This window comes from Pleurodeles waltl, chromosome 6 (genome assembly GCF_031143425.1).
Source record: "Pleurodeles waltl isolate 20211129_DDA chromosome 6, aPleWal1.hap1.20221129, whole genome shotgun sequence".
NCBI lineage: Eukaryota > Metazoa > Chordata > Amphibia > Caudata > Salamandridae > Pleurodeles > Pleurodeles waltl.
This window is the reverse complement of record NC_090445.1, coordinates 1,702,174,670-1,702,191,556: the sequence shown is the minus strand read 5'-3', so window position 1 is coordinate 1,702,191,556 and position 16,887 is coordinate 1,702,174,670. Positions and strand designations below refer to the sequence as shown.

Genomic DNA, 16,887 nt, shown 5'->3' with positions numbered 1-16,887 from the left:
GACATACTCGGTGCAAACTCCCTCTGGTGAACTACAAGTGAGGTACAGTGTGAACTGAGACCTTGTAAGAAGGGACCACAACAGAGACTGGCACCATTACAACTCCATAATGGGCACAGCCTATTCCAGAAGGAAAGGGGGGTTAACCACTAACCCAGCGAGAGCCCTGAGGACCAAGTCATATTAAGGCGTCTGTCCTTCTGTCCAACTGCACAAAGTCAGGGAGAGCCTTGGTTCTCATTGGCTGATTCCTCCCATAGACCAGCCCCACCCACCTCCTAGAGTATAACCATGTGTATAGCTATGTGTGGAAGAACCTCAGTGTGAAGGGTGCAGGGAGGATGAAGGGGCGAAGCTCCCTGCACCCCTCTCACCAGCCTCAGCTCCTCCCCAGAGATAGAAGTAGGGAAAGAGCCTCTGTGTGAAGGGGGCGGGGAGGATGAAGGGCTAAAGTTCCCTGCACCCCTCTCACCAGCCTCAGCTCCTTCCCAGAGATAGACGTACAGGAAGAGCCTCTGTGTGAAGGGAGTGGGGAGGATAAAGGGCCGAAGATCTCTGCAGCCCTCACCCTAGCCTCAGCTCCTCCCCAGAGATAGAAGTAGGAAAAGAGCCCCTGTGCGTAGGGGGTGGGGAGGATGAAGGACTAAAGCTCTCAGCAGCCCTCACACCAGCCTCAGCTCCTCCCCAGAGATAGAAGTAGGAAAAGAGCCTCTGTGTGAAGGGGGCGGGGAGGATGAAGGGCTAAAGCTCCCTGCACCCCTCTTACCAGCCTCAGCTCATTCCCAGAGATAGACATACAGGAAGAGCCTCTGTGTGAAGGGGGCGGGGAGAACGAAGGATTGAAGTTCTCTCCAGCTTTCACCACCAGCCTCAGATCCTCTCTAGAGCCAGGAGGAGGGGAAGAGCCTCAGTGTGAAGGGGGCAGGGAGTATGAAGGGCTGAAGCTCTCTGCATCCCCCACATCAGCCGTAACTGCGCTCCCCAGAGATAGAAGGAGGGGAAGAGCTTCTGTGTGAAGGGGCGGGGAGAATGAAGGGATTAAGCTCTCTGCAGCTCTCACACCAGCCTCAGATCCTCTCTAGAGCCAGAAGTACGGGAAGAGCCTCAGTGTGAAGGGGGCAGGAAGGATGAAGGGCTGAAGCTCTCTGCAGCCCTCACACCAGCGTCAGCTCCTCTCTTTAGATAAAAGTACAGAAAGAGCCTCTGTGTGAAGGGGCGGGGTTGATGAAGGGCTGAAGGTCTCTGCAGCCCTCACACCAGCATCACCTCCTCTCCAGAGACAGAAGTATAGGAGGAGCCTCTGTGTGAAGGGGTTGGGGAGGATAAAGGACTAAAGTTCTCTGCAGCTCTCACACCAGCCTCAGCTCCTCTCTAAAGATAAAAGTACAGAAAGAGCCTCTGTGCGAAGGGGCGGGGAGGATGAAGGGCTGAAGCTCTCTGCAGCTCTCACACCAGCCTCAGCTCCTCTCTAGAGGTAGAAGGATGGGAAGAGCCTCTGTGTGAAGTGAACGGGGAGATGAAGGGCTGAAGCTCTCTGCAGCTCTCACATCAGCCTCAGCTTCACTCCCCAGAGATAAAAGGAGGGGAAGAGCCTCTGAGTGAAGGGGGCAGGAAGGATGAAGGGCTGAAGGTCTCTGCAGCTCTCACACAAGCCTCAGATCCTCTCTAGAGCCAGAAGTACGGGAAGAGCCTCTGTGTGAAGGGGCGGGGAGGATAAAGGACTAAAGTTCTCTGCAGCTCTCACACCAGCCTCAGCTCTTCTCTAGAGGCAGAAGTGCGGGAAGAACCTATGTGTGAAGGGAGCAGGGAGGATGAAGGGCTGAAGCTCTCTGCATCCCTCACACCAGCCTCAGCACCTCCACAGTGATAGAAGTACGGGAAGAGCCTCTGTGTGAAGGGGTCGGGGAGGATGAAGTGCTCAAGCTGTCTGCAGCCCTCACACCAGCCTCAGCTCCACTATAAAGCCAGAAGTACGGGAAGAGCCTCTGTGTGAAGGGGGCAGGGAGGATGAAGGGCTGAAGCTCTCTGCAGCCCTCACAACAGCCTCAGCTCTGCCCCCCTCCCCAGAGTCAGAGAAGAAGGGGAAGAGCCTCTGTGTGAAGGGTGCGGGGAGGATGAAGGTCTGAAACTCTCTGCAGCTCTCACACCAGCCTCAGCTCTGCTCCTCCCCAGAGATAGAAGTAGGGGGAGGGCCTCTGTGTGAAGGGGGTGGGGAGGATGAAGGGCTACAGCTCTCTGCAGCTGACACACCAGCCCCAGCTCCTCTCTAGAGTCAGAAGTACGTGAAGAGCCTCTATGCGAAGGGGGCGGGGAGGATGAAGGTCTGAAGCTCTCTGTAGCCCTCACACCAGCCTCAGCTTCGCTCCCCAGCGATAGAAGAAGGGGAAGAGCCTCTGAGTGAAGGGGGCAGGAAGGATGAAGGGCTGAAGCTCTCTGCAGCTCTCACACCAGCCTCAGATCCTCTCTACAGCCAGAAGTACGGGAAGAGCCTCTCTGTGAAGGGGGCAGTGAGGATGAAGGTCTGAAGCTCCCTGCAGCCCTCACACCAGCCTTAGCTCCTCTCTTGAGACAGAAATACGGGAAGAGCCTCTGTCTCAAGGGGGCGGGAAGGATGAAGGGCTGAGGCTGTCCGCAGCTCTCACACAAGCCTCAGCTTCGCTCCCCAGAGATAGAAGAACGGGAAGGGCCTCTGTGTGATGGGGCGGGGAGGATGAAGGACTGAAGGTCTCTGCAGCTCTCACACCAGCATCAGCTCCTCTCCAGAGACAGAAGTATAGGAGGAGCCTCTGTGTGAATGGGGTGGGGAGGATAAAGGACTAAAGCTCTCTGCAACCCTCACATCAGCCTCAGATCCTCTCTAGAGCCAGAAGCCCGGAAATGGCCTCTGTGTGAAGGGGGCAGGGAGGATCAAGGGCTGAAGCTCTCTGCAGCCCTCACACCAGCCTCAGCTCCAATCCTACCCAGAGACAGAAGAACAGGAAGAGCCTCAGTGTGAAGGGCGCGGGGAGGATGAAGGGCTGAAGCTCTCTCCAACCCTCACACCAGCCTCAGCTCCTCTCTAGAGATAGAAGTAGGGGAAGAGCCTCTGTGTGAAGGGGTGGGGAGGATGAAGGGCTGAAGCTCTCTGCAGCTCTCACATCAGCCTCAGCTCCTCTCTAGAGCCAGAAGGAGGGGAAGAGCCTCTGTGTGAAGGGGTGGGGAGGGTGAAGGGGTGAAGCTCTCTTCAGCTCTCACATCAGCCTCAGCTCCTCTCTAGAGCCAGAAGGAGGGGAAGAGACTCCGTGTGAAGGGGCGGGGAGGGTGAAGGGGTGAAGCTCTCTTCAGCTCTCACACCAGCTTCTGCTCCACTCTCCAGAGCCAGAAGTACAGGAAGAGCCTCTGTGTGAAGGGGGCGGGGAGGATGAAGGGCTGAAACTCTCTGCAGCCCTCACAACAGCCTCAGCTCCGCTCCTCCCCAGAGATAGAAGTAGGGGGAGGGCCTCTTTGTGAAGGGGTGGGGAGGATGAAGGGCTGAAGCTCTCTGCAGCTCTCACACCGGCCTCAGCTCTTCTCTCCAGAGACAGAAGTACGGAAGGAGCCTCTGTGTGAAGGAGGCGGGGAGGATGAAGGGCTGAAGCTCTCTGCAGCTCTCACACCAGCCTCATCTTCGCTTCCCAGCGATAGAAGAAGGGGAAGAGCTTCTGTGTGAAGGAGGCGGGGAGGATGAAGGGATGAAGCTGTCTGCAGCCCTCACACCAGCCTCAGCTCCTCCCCAGGGCCAGAAGTACAGGAGGAGCCTCTGTGTGAAGGGGCGGGGAGGATGAAGGGCTAAACCTCTCTACAGCCCTTTCACCACTCTCAGCTCCGCTCATCCACAGAGATAGTAATAGGGGATGAGCCTCAGTGTGAAGGAGCGGGGAGGATGAAGGGCTGAAGTTCTCTGCAGCTCTCACACCAGCCTCAGCTCCACTCCTCTGCCAAGCCAGAAACACGGGAAGAGCCTCTCTGTGAAGGGGGCCTGAGGGAAGGTGTAGAGAAGCTCCATCGAGGCAGCATTGTACAGGGACAGCCGCCACCCCTCGTAATCCAGATAGACCCCCAACTTCAGGGGCTTCTCACGGGGGGACAGTGGAGCTGGAGGAGAGGTGAAAGCCTTGTAGTGATCATTACTCCCCCCAACAGCCCAGACTCCCATCTCAGGTGACCATGTGATCTTTCCCTTCCTGTTCATAGACTCTGCTGCGACCCCCACATGCCACGCTCCCCATTCCTGCAGCAGCTGCACCTCCCAGTAATGTCTGCCAGAGGTGAACCCCTCACTCCCCAGCACACAGACACAGGAGGTGAATCTCTTGGGGGTTTCCGGCAGGCGCTGGGCTGTGACCCTCCGTCTCACACGTCTCCCTCCATCAGACAGGAGGAGCCGAGGATGAGCTGTGTCAGGATCCAGAGTCACCATCACTGCAGAGAAGAGATCCATAAATAGAGATTTAATGACACAAATAAAGGCTGTAATTACTGCTTCATGTTTTATATGATTAATTTACACCACATCTGGAAGGAACATGCTGTGCTAGAGAGCACACAGCACTAGACTGCTCACTACACTAAAGAGTGCGTTCATCTAGAGCACGCACTGCACCAAACAGCACACTGCAATATATAGACAGGGTATTCTACTATACACTACACTGCACATGCAGCATATTACACTACACCACACTACCACACATGACGCACACTAACCTACCACATATGAGGCATGCTACTCTACACTCCACTACCATACCTGATGCATACTCCAATATAGCACATTACCCCACATCCATTACAACACATATGCCTTTACCACGCATGTCTTTACCAGGTAAAATTTTACAACGCATATGCCTTTACCATGTATGCCATTACAACACAAATGTAAGTAGTTTGCAGGTAAGTATAAAGATATATATATATATATATATATATATATATATATATATATATATACATATATGTATATATATATATATTTACACACCACGGTACCAGCATGCTCTCACATGTCCGCAGCGCTCGTGAGCGTGCCCACCCACGCGTGTCACATCCAAACTGCTGCTCTTATTCAGTAAATAAGAGATCGGCACTCCAGCAGCAGTCAGGTAGAAAAGCGTTTATTTTGCTGAGGATCCAACTACGCGTTTCAGCACCAGCATTGGTCATGTCAATAGGCATGGCCATGAGTGAAGTAATATGTTAGGTCATAAGCAGTGCAATGCGGGGGCTTAAGTTATAGTTAGCTCAGGTAACTATAACTGCTGAATTTCTATGGCATCTGAGCCTAACAATAACGCCCTTGTCACCTTTCGTTTTTTTGTTGTGAATTTCTAAGGCTTTTCTAATTATCTTTCCTAACTGTAACAACCCTGTAGCCTTTGTTTTTTTCACTGAATTTCAAAGGTTTTTGTTGCATTCTATAGTTGGTTTATGTATAAAGCAGTGGCCGTTAAATGATGCTTTATTGCTCTTGAGGTGAATGCCTGTGATGTTTGGTGATAGAATGCTGGTGCGGACAGTTGAAGGTAGACGCCGTTCTGGATAGATGCTAAATGGGAGCTCACCTCGTAATTTGCCTGCTAATTGAATAAATTATTTATTCTTCTACGTACTTCATGTGGATCTGGAGTTTGTTCATTCTGCAACTTAAACACTACATATTTGGCGAAGATCGACCGTACTGCAGTGATCAACGAGGCGACTCGCACGTCTGCTGCATTGTCTTATACCTAGCCTGCTTTTGTGCGAGCGACGTCATGTTCCGATTGCTGGAAGCTTTGGGGACACGGCAATGGGCTGCAGAGGGCATCGCATTGGCAAATTTAGAAAGCCGTGGGCTTCGCATTGTCTCATTCAGGTCGCTGCGCAAGGAGATGACATATTGGGCCCCATTACAAGTTTGGCGGGTGGCATAGGCCGTCTGCAAAACTCAAATAATCGGAAGACAGCCGTGTTGGTCTTCCATCTGCCGGCCCTATTACAAGTTTCTTGCTGGATCGGTGGGCGGAAACAGTGCTTTAACATTGCCACTGGCTCATAATTGATCCGGCGGCAATGTGGCGGTGCGTTGGGTGCGATAGCACCTGTAGCACTTTTCATTGTCCTTAATTCGGGCAGTGAAAAGCGCGCTGGGGCTGTCCATGGTATCCCCTGCACTGTCCATGCCAAGTGCATGGGCAGTGCCCTATTCCACCAACCTTTCCATGGCAGTACAACTGCCATGAAAAGGCTGGCGGAATGGTAACTTGTAATCCCCAGGGCAGCGCTGCCTGCAGTGCTGCCCTGGTGGATTATGACCACCGGGACTGACAGGCTGTCGGCTGGCAGCAACCTGGCGGTGTCGGCGGTCCCACCGTGGCGGCTCTGCGAAGGTCGTAATGTAGCGGCTGGACCGCCACTTGCACTAGTGATACGCTAGAATGGAGGCCTTACTAGACGCTGTGGTAACGTCATTGCCTGAATCCAGGCAACCATCATTAAACCAATTACGCAATATACGTTACCTGGCAGCATAACGAGCGGAAGCACGCAGCAGCCATCTTTATTATTGTCAGTCGGCAATAAAGCAATTTTGAAGGCACGTTTACAAGTGTGTGTGTGAACTTCGAAAGGATTTCACAACCATATCCAATTTCAAATTGCATTGTTTGATGGTAAGACTTATTGGAGATCCATAAACCATGGATGCAAACTAATGATAACATTTCTTTTGTTTTTCATTACATTCTGAGTTTCCATTTTTGTTAATATGGCTAGTGGGGACATTTACAACAACCACCGCATTTTTTGCCCAATCCTGGCAAACCTGCTCCTGAGTGGAAATGCTGATTTTGAGCATTTCTAAATTATTCAGTGGCAACTGATGTTGATTACTATTCGCCTACAAGGAAGTTTGCTACACTTTTTAATTGTCTGAGCAGCGCAGGTCAAAACATATGTGATCAGTTTCCAGCATTACATCCTCCAAATGACTCATGTGATTCAGGTGACTGGAATGCATTTGTTGAAGCTGAGAAAAGACTCTCAAAACATTTTTCAAGAGAACCTAGTATTGTTCTGGAATTTTTTTATTTGTATTCATGAAAACAGGATGTTGGAGAAACTATAGATCAATATGTGGCAGCGCTAAGGGTGTTATCCAGCACTTGTGAATTTGACAACTCTGTTGATCAACACACATGTGATCAAATAGTATTGAATTGTCACATTAAGAACATCTAGGAGCATTTATTATGTTGCACTGACCCTGAGCTTGAGGACACTATTAATATTGCTAAGGGAATTGGACGTTCAATTCATTCTGTGAAAGTATCACATGGTGCAAATTCTATGGAAGTGAATGAGAGTCTGAAAGTGAATGCTTTGGTGGATGATGTGAAAGTGAATGCAATAAACAAAAAACAAGAAGGGGAAAAAATAAGAAAATCACTGTAGTGGAAATTGTTGTAGGTGTTGCTTGAATAATCACATGGGAAATAGTGCATATTGTCCTGCACAAGGAAAAATATGCAAAAAATTTAACAAATTAGGGCATTTCATCAGGATATGTAGGAGAATGAGAAACAAAACCAAAAATAATTGTATTTCGAATGCAGTGAAAGAGTCACAGGAAAATAAAAATGTAGCCACTATTCTTACCCTGGAAGTAAACTATGATCCAGGGGAAATTGGAAGTAAGAAGGGGCCTTACGACTTGGTGAAGATTGGTCAGGTTGAATTGAAGATCATGATGGATTCAGCTTCACCTGTTACTGTTTTATCGGAAACAACTTCAAAAACTGATATAAGTGGGGTGCTCATGGTACTTCTGAAATGTAACTTTGGGTTATTTTGAGGGTACATTGCTTTATGAAGATAGAGAAATAGTCACCAAAATGTACGTGGCAGTAAATGGAAGAGCATTATGTGAAGGCTTGATCAAGGTAAGCTCGGGATTGTGTTACCGCCTGGCACCGCCACTCCCATGATGCTAGAACAAAAAAAGGAGAACGTAGAAGCAATCTTGGATAAAGATCCCCACATGTTTATGAATACAACTGGAACAGTTATAGGATTCGAACATGAAACAATTCTCAAAAAAGGAGCAGTGGAAACAGTTAACAGAGTACTTAAGGATGGTATTCAAAGCTTCATCATGTGGAGTTAACATCAAAGGGTTTGTAAAGAATACAATATGTCCGTATCACAGCACACCTCACACAGCGACAGGATTGTTGTGCTTTGTTGAGAAGAAGAGGAGCTCGCATACGTTTTGTGCCATATTGGTTGGAGAACAAAACTTCAGTTAAAGACTACTGCGCGAAGACAGACACGGAGGAACTAAAACTAAAAGTGGAGAGATCACAGGAGAAAATGAAGACATACTTTGGCCAGATTCATTCAATGGTGGATAAGAGAATTGATGTAGGCACAAGGGTCATTCTAAAGAACATGAAACAAAGGAAGTCCAAGGTGGAGTTTCATTCCAGTGGTCCTCCAAGTTTGTAAAACCTGCATGTGCCACTGTTAGCTGATGGAAGATGCTGGGCAATAAGAAATGTAATTCCACTGGGTGGGTACCACAAAACTATATGAATGAAAGGATTTAGTGATGCACCTGATGTAGATATGTTTCCTTTCCGTGTTTCTCAACGAAGTGACATAAGAGTGGAGTCCTGTATTGATATTAGAGGTAAACAAACTCCTGGTTCTTCTTTACTTTCTCCAGATGTTTGGTTTCCTGCGCCTGGAAGGAGTCAGGAAGATGTTCATCAAAGTGACCAACAGGACAAAGATACTGGTATGGTGATGAGATGCGGTCGTGTATTAAAAAAACAAAGTATTTATTAGATTTTGAAATGTAACTATATAATGTACATTTATGATATTTTAGTTTTTTCATTTATTTTTTTATACTTTGTTTTCTTTAGTTTTACGAAAGCAGATGTATTCTATAGTTTGTTTATGTATAAAGTAGTGACTTTTAAATGCTGCTTTATTGTTCTTGAGGTGAATGCATGTGATGTTGGGTGAGAGGATGTTGGTGCGGACAGTTGAAGCAATCCGCATAGGTGCTGCGTGTGAGCTCGCCTCATAATTTGCCTCCTAATTGAATAAATTACTTATTCTTCTACTTACTTCATGTGGATCTGGAGTTTCTCGATTCTGCAACTTAAAACACTACAGTTTTTTCATGTTTTTCCTAACTATAACATCCCTATAATCCTTGTTTTTTTCAGTGAATTTCTAAGAGTTTTCAAATTCTTCTTCTAAAGTGTTATGTCTCCGTAATGTTTAGTGCTTTAAGTTAATTTCTAGGGTTTATTTGTAATACTAGGTATGCTACAATTTATTTTGATTGTTAATTTAGTTGTATTTACTACGCACATTCTTTTATAATAAATATACTTTATAAATGTTTGAAAGGAAAAAATTGCAGGTGCTTGATATACGATATATATTTTTTTTTGTTAATGAAGTTAACAATTTTTTTTTTCAAAGATTTTTTTTTGTTCTGCGGTACGTTTGAAGGTCTGAAAACATCGATGGGGCTAGTACTCTATAGTTTTTAATCCCTATCACGTGATGGAATGAACCCGCCGAGTTGCCAAAAATTCTATACATTATTTAAAATATGTATAGCCCTCCATTTTCACTAATGACATCAGTGTGAACATATTTACAAGTATCTATAGGGTGCCCTATATCTGTGTTTCAAGTAACTTAGCCATTTTATGGGTTCCACTAACCCGCAAATCTACGTACCTGGGTCTACGTGTACAAAACATAGGTTTTGAAATTGCGAGTCACAGTGACTCGCAATTTGCAAGTCACAAAACCTTACGTTCAACAGTGTCAATGACACTTTGCGATTGGCAAATGCCCTACCTCATGAATATTCATGAGGTAGGCCGCAATTTGTGACCCCCTTGGAAACGGCCGCCCTCACAGAAATGGTGGCCTGCTGGAGACAGCAGGTCACCATGTCTGTGACTGCTTTTAAATAAAGCAGTTTTTTTTTTAAATGCAGCCTGTTTTCCTTAAAGGAAAACGAGATGCATTTCAAAAACAAAAAATGAAAAGTTTTCTTTTCATTTTTGCAGAGCAGGCAGTGGTCCTCAGATTCTCAATTTTGGCCGATGACACACCCCAACCTTGGCTTTTGATTGGATACATTAGGACCCCACCCATGTACACGGATAACTACACCCAAAAACAGTAAGGGCCACATGTACAAATATCAGGTTTTGCGACTCACAATTTGCGACTCGCAAAACCTGATGTACAACAGTGTACTTCACACTGTTTGCGATTCCCAATGGGGTCGCAAATGACCTGCCTCATGAATACCCCATTGGGAATGGCTACACTCACAGGGATGGTGGCCTGCTGGGGACAGCAGACCACCATGTCTGTGATTGCTTTTAAATAAAGCAGTCTTTTTTTTAAACGCAGCCCATTTTCCTTAAAAGAAAACAGGTTGCATTTAAAAAGAAAAGAAATGAAACGTTTCATTTACATTTTTTAAGAGTAGGCAGTGGTCCACGGGACCCCTGTCTGCTCTTAAAAACGTTTTCACATGCATTCACAAAGGGGGAGGAGTCCCTCAGGGACTCCTTCCCCTTTGCGAATGGGTTAGCACCAATTTGAAATTGGTGCTAACTGCGATTGTTTTGCGACCGCATTCATACGGACCCTCAACGTGCATGTCTGGTAATGAGCCCTCTTCAAGAACATCAACAGGTCAGCGTCCAGCGAAAGTAATCATCATGTAGAAAGACACAATTGTAGTGCACATTCGGAAGAGGCACCAAAAGAAACTAAACACGGGCTGCACACAGTTCAGTACCGGTCTGAATGACAGAGACCAGTTGCACTCCCGTTCTTCGAGGAGTGGTGCTCCTAAATACTGTATCATGCATTCACAACACAGCTGCGTTCTTGGAAGCACCATCAGTCCTGCTTGTTGAGATGCGGCAGCCATTGCAAATAAAAAGTAGCAATAGCAGGGTGACAGCAATTAAAGCCAAAGTAATTGGGAATCCTCCAAACACTCCCTGAAAATATTGAGAATAGGGCTGAAGGCATTATGCCATATATATAGACGAGAAGGTGCTGACAAACCGAGAACCAACAGCCTTAAAGAAATGTACAATCCCAGCAGTTTTGGACACGTTAGAAGTTCGTCCCACAAGTTCTCTGAAGTGTTTAAAGGGACTGTATTTACGCAGGTGACCTTGCCACTTGAAGTGCATAGGTCTCAAGTGCAGATGTCAGCGCTACATATTTTTGAAACAATAAAGCTTTTAGTTTGTTTAGCTTGTCAAAATTTGCATTAGAAGTAGCAATGTGAAGTTAGATGTCTGCTACTTTCATCTGTTGCATATGGGGAAAAGGACGTTCCCGCAACAAGTTACAATTTGGGAGACCGAAACTACTTAGCCAGTTCCAGCTCTCACTGTTCAGAAGATCAGTGGGTGACTGAGTGAATGCATCACTTTCTGAGGGGGTGTCTGAGTGGATGTATGTATGTCTCAGTGAGTCTTTGAGTGAGTATATCAGTGTCTGAGTGGATGTGTGAATGGGTACATGGGTTTCTGCTTGTGACTGGGTGCATGAGTGTCTGACTAAGTCTATCAGTGGACGTGCAAGTGTCTGAGTGGGCCTGTGAGTGGGTGTGTGACTCTCTGAGTGGGTCTGTAAGGGGGGCCTAAGTGTCTGATTGAGTCTGTGTGTGGCTTCAAGAGCCTCTCAGTGGTTGAGTGAATAGGAGCATGAGCATCGACATGGGTGAGTGAATGGGTCCATGAGTGTCTGAGTGAGTCTGTGAGTGGATGCCTGAGTCTCTGAATGGGTTGGTAAGTGGATGCACGAGTCTCTGATTGGGTCTGTTAGTGAGTACATGATAGTCTGAGTGGGTCTGTGAGTGGTCACGTGAGTCTCTGAGTGGGTCTGTGGGTTGGTGTATGAGTCTCTGAGTGGGTCTGTGAGTGGGTGCATGAGTGTAAGTGGGGCTGTGAGTGGGTGCATAAGTGCGTTAGTCGGTCTGCAAGTGGGTGCATGAGCCTCTGAGTGGGTCTGTGAGTGGGTGCATGAGTGTGAGTGGGTCTGTGAGTGGGTGCATAAGTCTGTGAGTGGGTGAATGAGTATACGAGTGGGACTGTGAGTGGGTCCATGACTCTCTGATTGGGTCTATGAGAGGGTGCATGACTCTCTGATTGGGTCTATGAGTGGGTGGATAAGTGTGTGAGTTGGTCTGTGAGTAGGTGTATGAGGCTCTGAGTTGGTCTGTGAGTGCATGAATGTCTGAGTGGGTCTGTGAGTGGATGCATGAATCTCTGAGTGGGTCTGTCAGTATCTGCATGAGTGTCATAGTGGGTCTGTGAGTGGGTGTGTGATTCTCCGAGTGGGTCTGTGAATGGGTGCATGAGTGTCTGAGTGGGTCTGTGAGTGGGTGCTTGAGTTTCTTAGTAGGTTTGTGAGTGGGTGCAAAAATGTCTGAGTGGGTGTGTGAGTGGGTTTCATGAGTGTCTGAGTGGGTCTGTGAGTGGGTGCGTTAGTCTTTCAGTAGTTCTGTGAGTGGGTCCATCAGTGCCTGAGTGGGTCTTTGAGAGGGTGCATGAGTGTCTGAGTGGGTCTATTACTGTGTGTATTGCTGTGTGAGTGTTTCTGTATATTTTTTTTTTGCCAAGGTTAGAGGCTCTGCCGCAGTGCTTCACAGGAGGAGACACACTGAGCATTGCAATGGGCCAGCAACTCCAACCACGTGGACAAGAAAAAACAACTTGGGCCATTTTCATACTCACAAGAGGTCCCTTGCTATAGTTTCCAATCTTTATTTCCATCAGGGTCCTGATTTACAAAACGGCGGGCGCAACTTTCTCCACTGGTTGCACAAAGCCAATCACATCACTTCTTCTGGTGCTAGGGCTTGTGAAGTTCTGCATAGGCACTGCAAAAGACCAACGTCCCTAGGTACACAAATTTGGAATTCTTTTAACATCTAAAAAACTACTGAATTCACAAAAGATTGCTTTCTGGACCAACATGTAGCTTTCTGCCAAACGTGGTGTAATTCCATTCAGTGGTTCGGGCTGTAGTTGTGTCTAAAATTCCTATGGATATTCACATAGGAAACTCCCTTTTTTAAATCCCCCATTCCCCTTTTTTCTCGGCCCGTACGTGAGGGATCGCCCCAAAACCTTCCATGCACAACTAGAGTCACTGGCGCATTCTTTTGGGGGGAAAATTTTGTGAAGCTTCGTCAAAGGCGCCAAAGATATAGACAAGTCAAAAAATGCTTTTCCTATGGAAACTAGGTTCTAACTATAACTATCTACTGGCAACCACCAGTAGGTAATATATAAATATTTATAGATATATATACATATTATGGCAAGGGTGTTTTTAGAGTTTAGGGGTGGGTGAGGGATTTGGGTGGCAAGGATGTTTTTAGGGTTAAGGGTAGGTGAGGATAGTTGGATGGAAAGGGTATTTTAAAGGTTTGGGGTGGGTAAGGGTATTTGGGTGGTAAGGGTGATTTTGGGGTTTAGGGTCCATAATGGTATTTGGGTGGCAAGGGTATTTTTAGGGTTTAGGGTGGGAAAGAGTATTTGGGTGGCAAGGGTATTTTTTGGGTTTAACATGGGTACGGGTGTTTGGGTGGCAAGGGTGTTTTCAGGGTTTATAGGCGTTTGAGGGTACTGGGTGGCAAAGGTATTTTTAGGGATTAGAGTGGGTAGGAGTATTTGGATGGCAAGGGTATGTTTAAGGTACAGGGTGGGCAAGGGTATTTGGGTGGCAAGGGTGTTTGTAGGGTTGAGAGGTTGGTTAGGGTATTTGGGTTGCAAGGGTATTTTTAGGGTTTAGGGTGAGTAGAGGTATTTTGTGGCAAGGGCATTTTTAGGGTCTAGGGTGGGTAAGGGTATTTGGATGGCAAGGGTGCTTTTAGGGTTTAGGATGGGTGAGGGTATTTGAGTGGCAAGGGTATTTTTAGGGTGGGTAGGAGTATTTGGGTGGCCAGGGTATTTTTAGGGTTTAGGGTATGTAGGGGTATTTGGGTGGCAAGGGCATTTTTAGCATTTAGGGTGGGTAAAAGTATCTGGGGCAAGGGTTATTTTGTTACGGTTTAAGGGTGGGTAGGGTTAGGGATCGATAAGGTAAGACATAGATATGTATATAAATATATATATTTATATGTGTATAGACATATGGAGATATACATACACATTTTTATATATATGGATGCGTGTGTACATAAATGCATGTGCGGTCGCCAGTAGGTAGACTTAGGGCCTGATTATGATCTTGGCGGATGGGATACTCTGGCACAAACATGACGGATATACCATCCCCGTATTACAAGTTCCATAGTATATAATGGAATTGTAATACATCGGACGGGATATCCGTCACATTTGTGGCAGAGTATCCCATCCGCCAAGATCGTAATCAGGCCCTTAGTTTCCATAGACAAAGTGTTTTTTTTTGTTTTGCTAATAACGTTGGTGCTGTTTTTACAAATCTTCACAAAACTTTCAAAACTAGCAGTGCAATCGCTTCATCTGCTGTCTGAAACGTTTTGGCGTGATTCGTCACGTGGGGGCCAAGAAAAAGAGGGATTTCAAAACACATTTGCCCCGTGCAATTTCTCATAGGGATTTTGAACACAACGACAGCCCAAACCACTGATGGGAATTACATCAAATCTGGCAGAAGGCTAGATCTTAGTCCAGAAAGATCTCTTTTTGTAATTTTGTGTAAATCCATTCGGTAGTTTTGGAGTTATTAGAGAAAAATGATTTATAGTTGTCTAGGGACACAAATCCTCCATGGATCCGACAGATCTCATGGTGAGATCTCTATTTCATACAAGAAGGGTTAGCAGCCACCTTAGGGCTAGGGGCTCAATTCAATTCCCCCCAAAAATACAAAGAAAAACAAAAGGGGGTAGAGTAGGAATACTCTGACCCCCTAGGCCTGGTGGTTGGTTTCCCACAGGGATCCCTCCACGGAACAGAAATGTGTTTTTCTTTTAATTTTACTTCACAGAGGATCCTAAAATCTGCAGTACATTTAAAAAACAAAAAACAAACGTGATGGCTCTTCTAATGGCAGCCTCCCTCCCTGGTCCAATTTAAGCCCTGTGGATCTGATCCTCCAGGGCCCAGATGTGATTGTAATGGGGAGGGGGCCTGCCCCTTCCAGGCCGATTTCAGCCCTGGGGCCCCCCATTAGCCAGGGCCTGGCCAAAGTAAAAACCGAAAGGAAGGACAGCACACAGTCCCCCTCTCTAGGCTGATTTTGGCCCCAGGGCCCCATCCCACGGGACTCGGCTGTAACAAGTATGGCTGCTGATTTTCTATGGTTTTGTGTGTGTAAATTCTAAACCTAACTATGACGTCCCTGTAACCTTCAGTCTTTGTAGTGAATATATATTTATAAAAAATACTTTATACTTACTTGTGAAATACTTACATTTTAGTTGTGAAGGCATGCATGGTAAAGGAATATGTGTGGTAAAACTTTGCATGGTAAAGGCATATGCATTGTTAAGGATGTATTGTAATGGCATGCATGGTAATGGCATGCGTGGTTCCGTCATACATCCCACTACCACACAAGGCATACTACACTACACCACACATGAAGCATACAATACTTTCCCTCTACCACACATGAAGCACACTACACTACCCTACTATACTTGATGCATACTACACTCTACCACACTCCCACACACAAGGCATACTACACTGTCCCACGATACCACAAATCATGCATACTACACTACACCACACTACCACACATGATGCATATTACACCATACCACACTGGTCAGGTCTAACAGTAAGTACCTACACTAGCAATACACAGCAGTAGAAAGCACACTGTACTAAATGGTACACTGTAACTGACAGCTACTAGAAGGTACACTGTTCTAGTGAGTACACTGTATTAGGTATCTCCCTTTACGAAACTGCATAATGCACTACACATCACCATGCAGGGGCGAGCACACTGTACCGGGCGGCACACTGCATTACATAGCTGACTATGCTAGACAGCACAATGGGCTGGACAATGTACTAGCCTGTACACTGTAGTCTATGGCACACTGCACTAGACAGCACATTGTAGTGTATGCTATATTACACTGCACACTGCACTAGGCAGGACATTTCACTAAGCAGTACACTGCATACCACAGCAAAGTCCACCAGACAGCACACCTCATACCACAGCAAAGTCCACCAGACAGCACACTGCATACCACAGCAAAGTACACCAGACAGCACACTGCATACCACAGCAAAGTCCACCAGACAGCACACTGCATACCACAGCAAAGTACACCAGACAGCACACTGCATACCACAGCAAAGTCCACCAGACAGCACACTGCATACCACAGCAAAGTACACCAGACAGCACACTGCATACCACAGCAAAGTACACCAGACAGCACACTGCATACCACAGCAAAGTCCACCTGCATACCACAGCAAAGTCCACCAGACAGCACACTGCATACCACAGCAAAGTCCACCAGACAGCACACTGCATACCACAGCAAAGTCCACCAGACAGCACACTGCATACCACAGCAAAGTCCACCAGACAGCACACTGCATACCACAGCAAAGTACACCAAACAGCACACTGCATACCACAGCAAAGTACACCAGACAGCACACTGCATACCACAGCAAAGTACACCAAACAGCACACTGCATACCACAGCAAAGTACACCAAACAGCACACTGCATTAGACAGAGCAGGACAACAGGCAGAACACTGCAATGGACAGAGCAAGACAACAGGCAGGACACTGCTGAACCCTCTTCACAAGCAATCTGCACATATCTGTCATCCCCGAATGACAAAAC

At 46.8% G+C, this 16,887-nt stretch overlaps 1 protein-coding gene across 1 annotated transcript in view; it reads right to left on the bottom strand.

Moving 5' to 3' along the window:
* Positions 1 to 3,805: 3,805 nt before the first annotated feature.
* Positions 3,806 to 16,887, bottom strand: part of LOC138301816 (E3 ubiquitin-protein ligase TRIM39-like) — a 126,063-nt gene continuing 112,981 nt past the window's right edge. Inside the window, exon 5 of the mRNA XM_069242315.1 lies at positions 3,806 to 4,440. Within this exon, the coding sequence (XP_069098416.1) occupies positions 3,929 to 4,440 (512 nt within the window). The 3' untranslated portion in view covers positions 3,806 to 3,928. The remainder of the gene's footprint in view (positions 4,441 to 16,887) is intronic.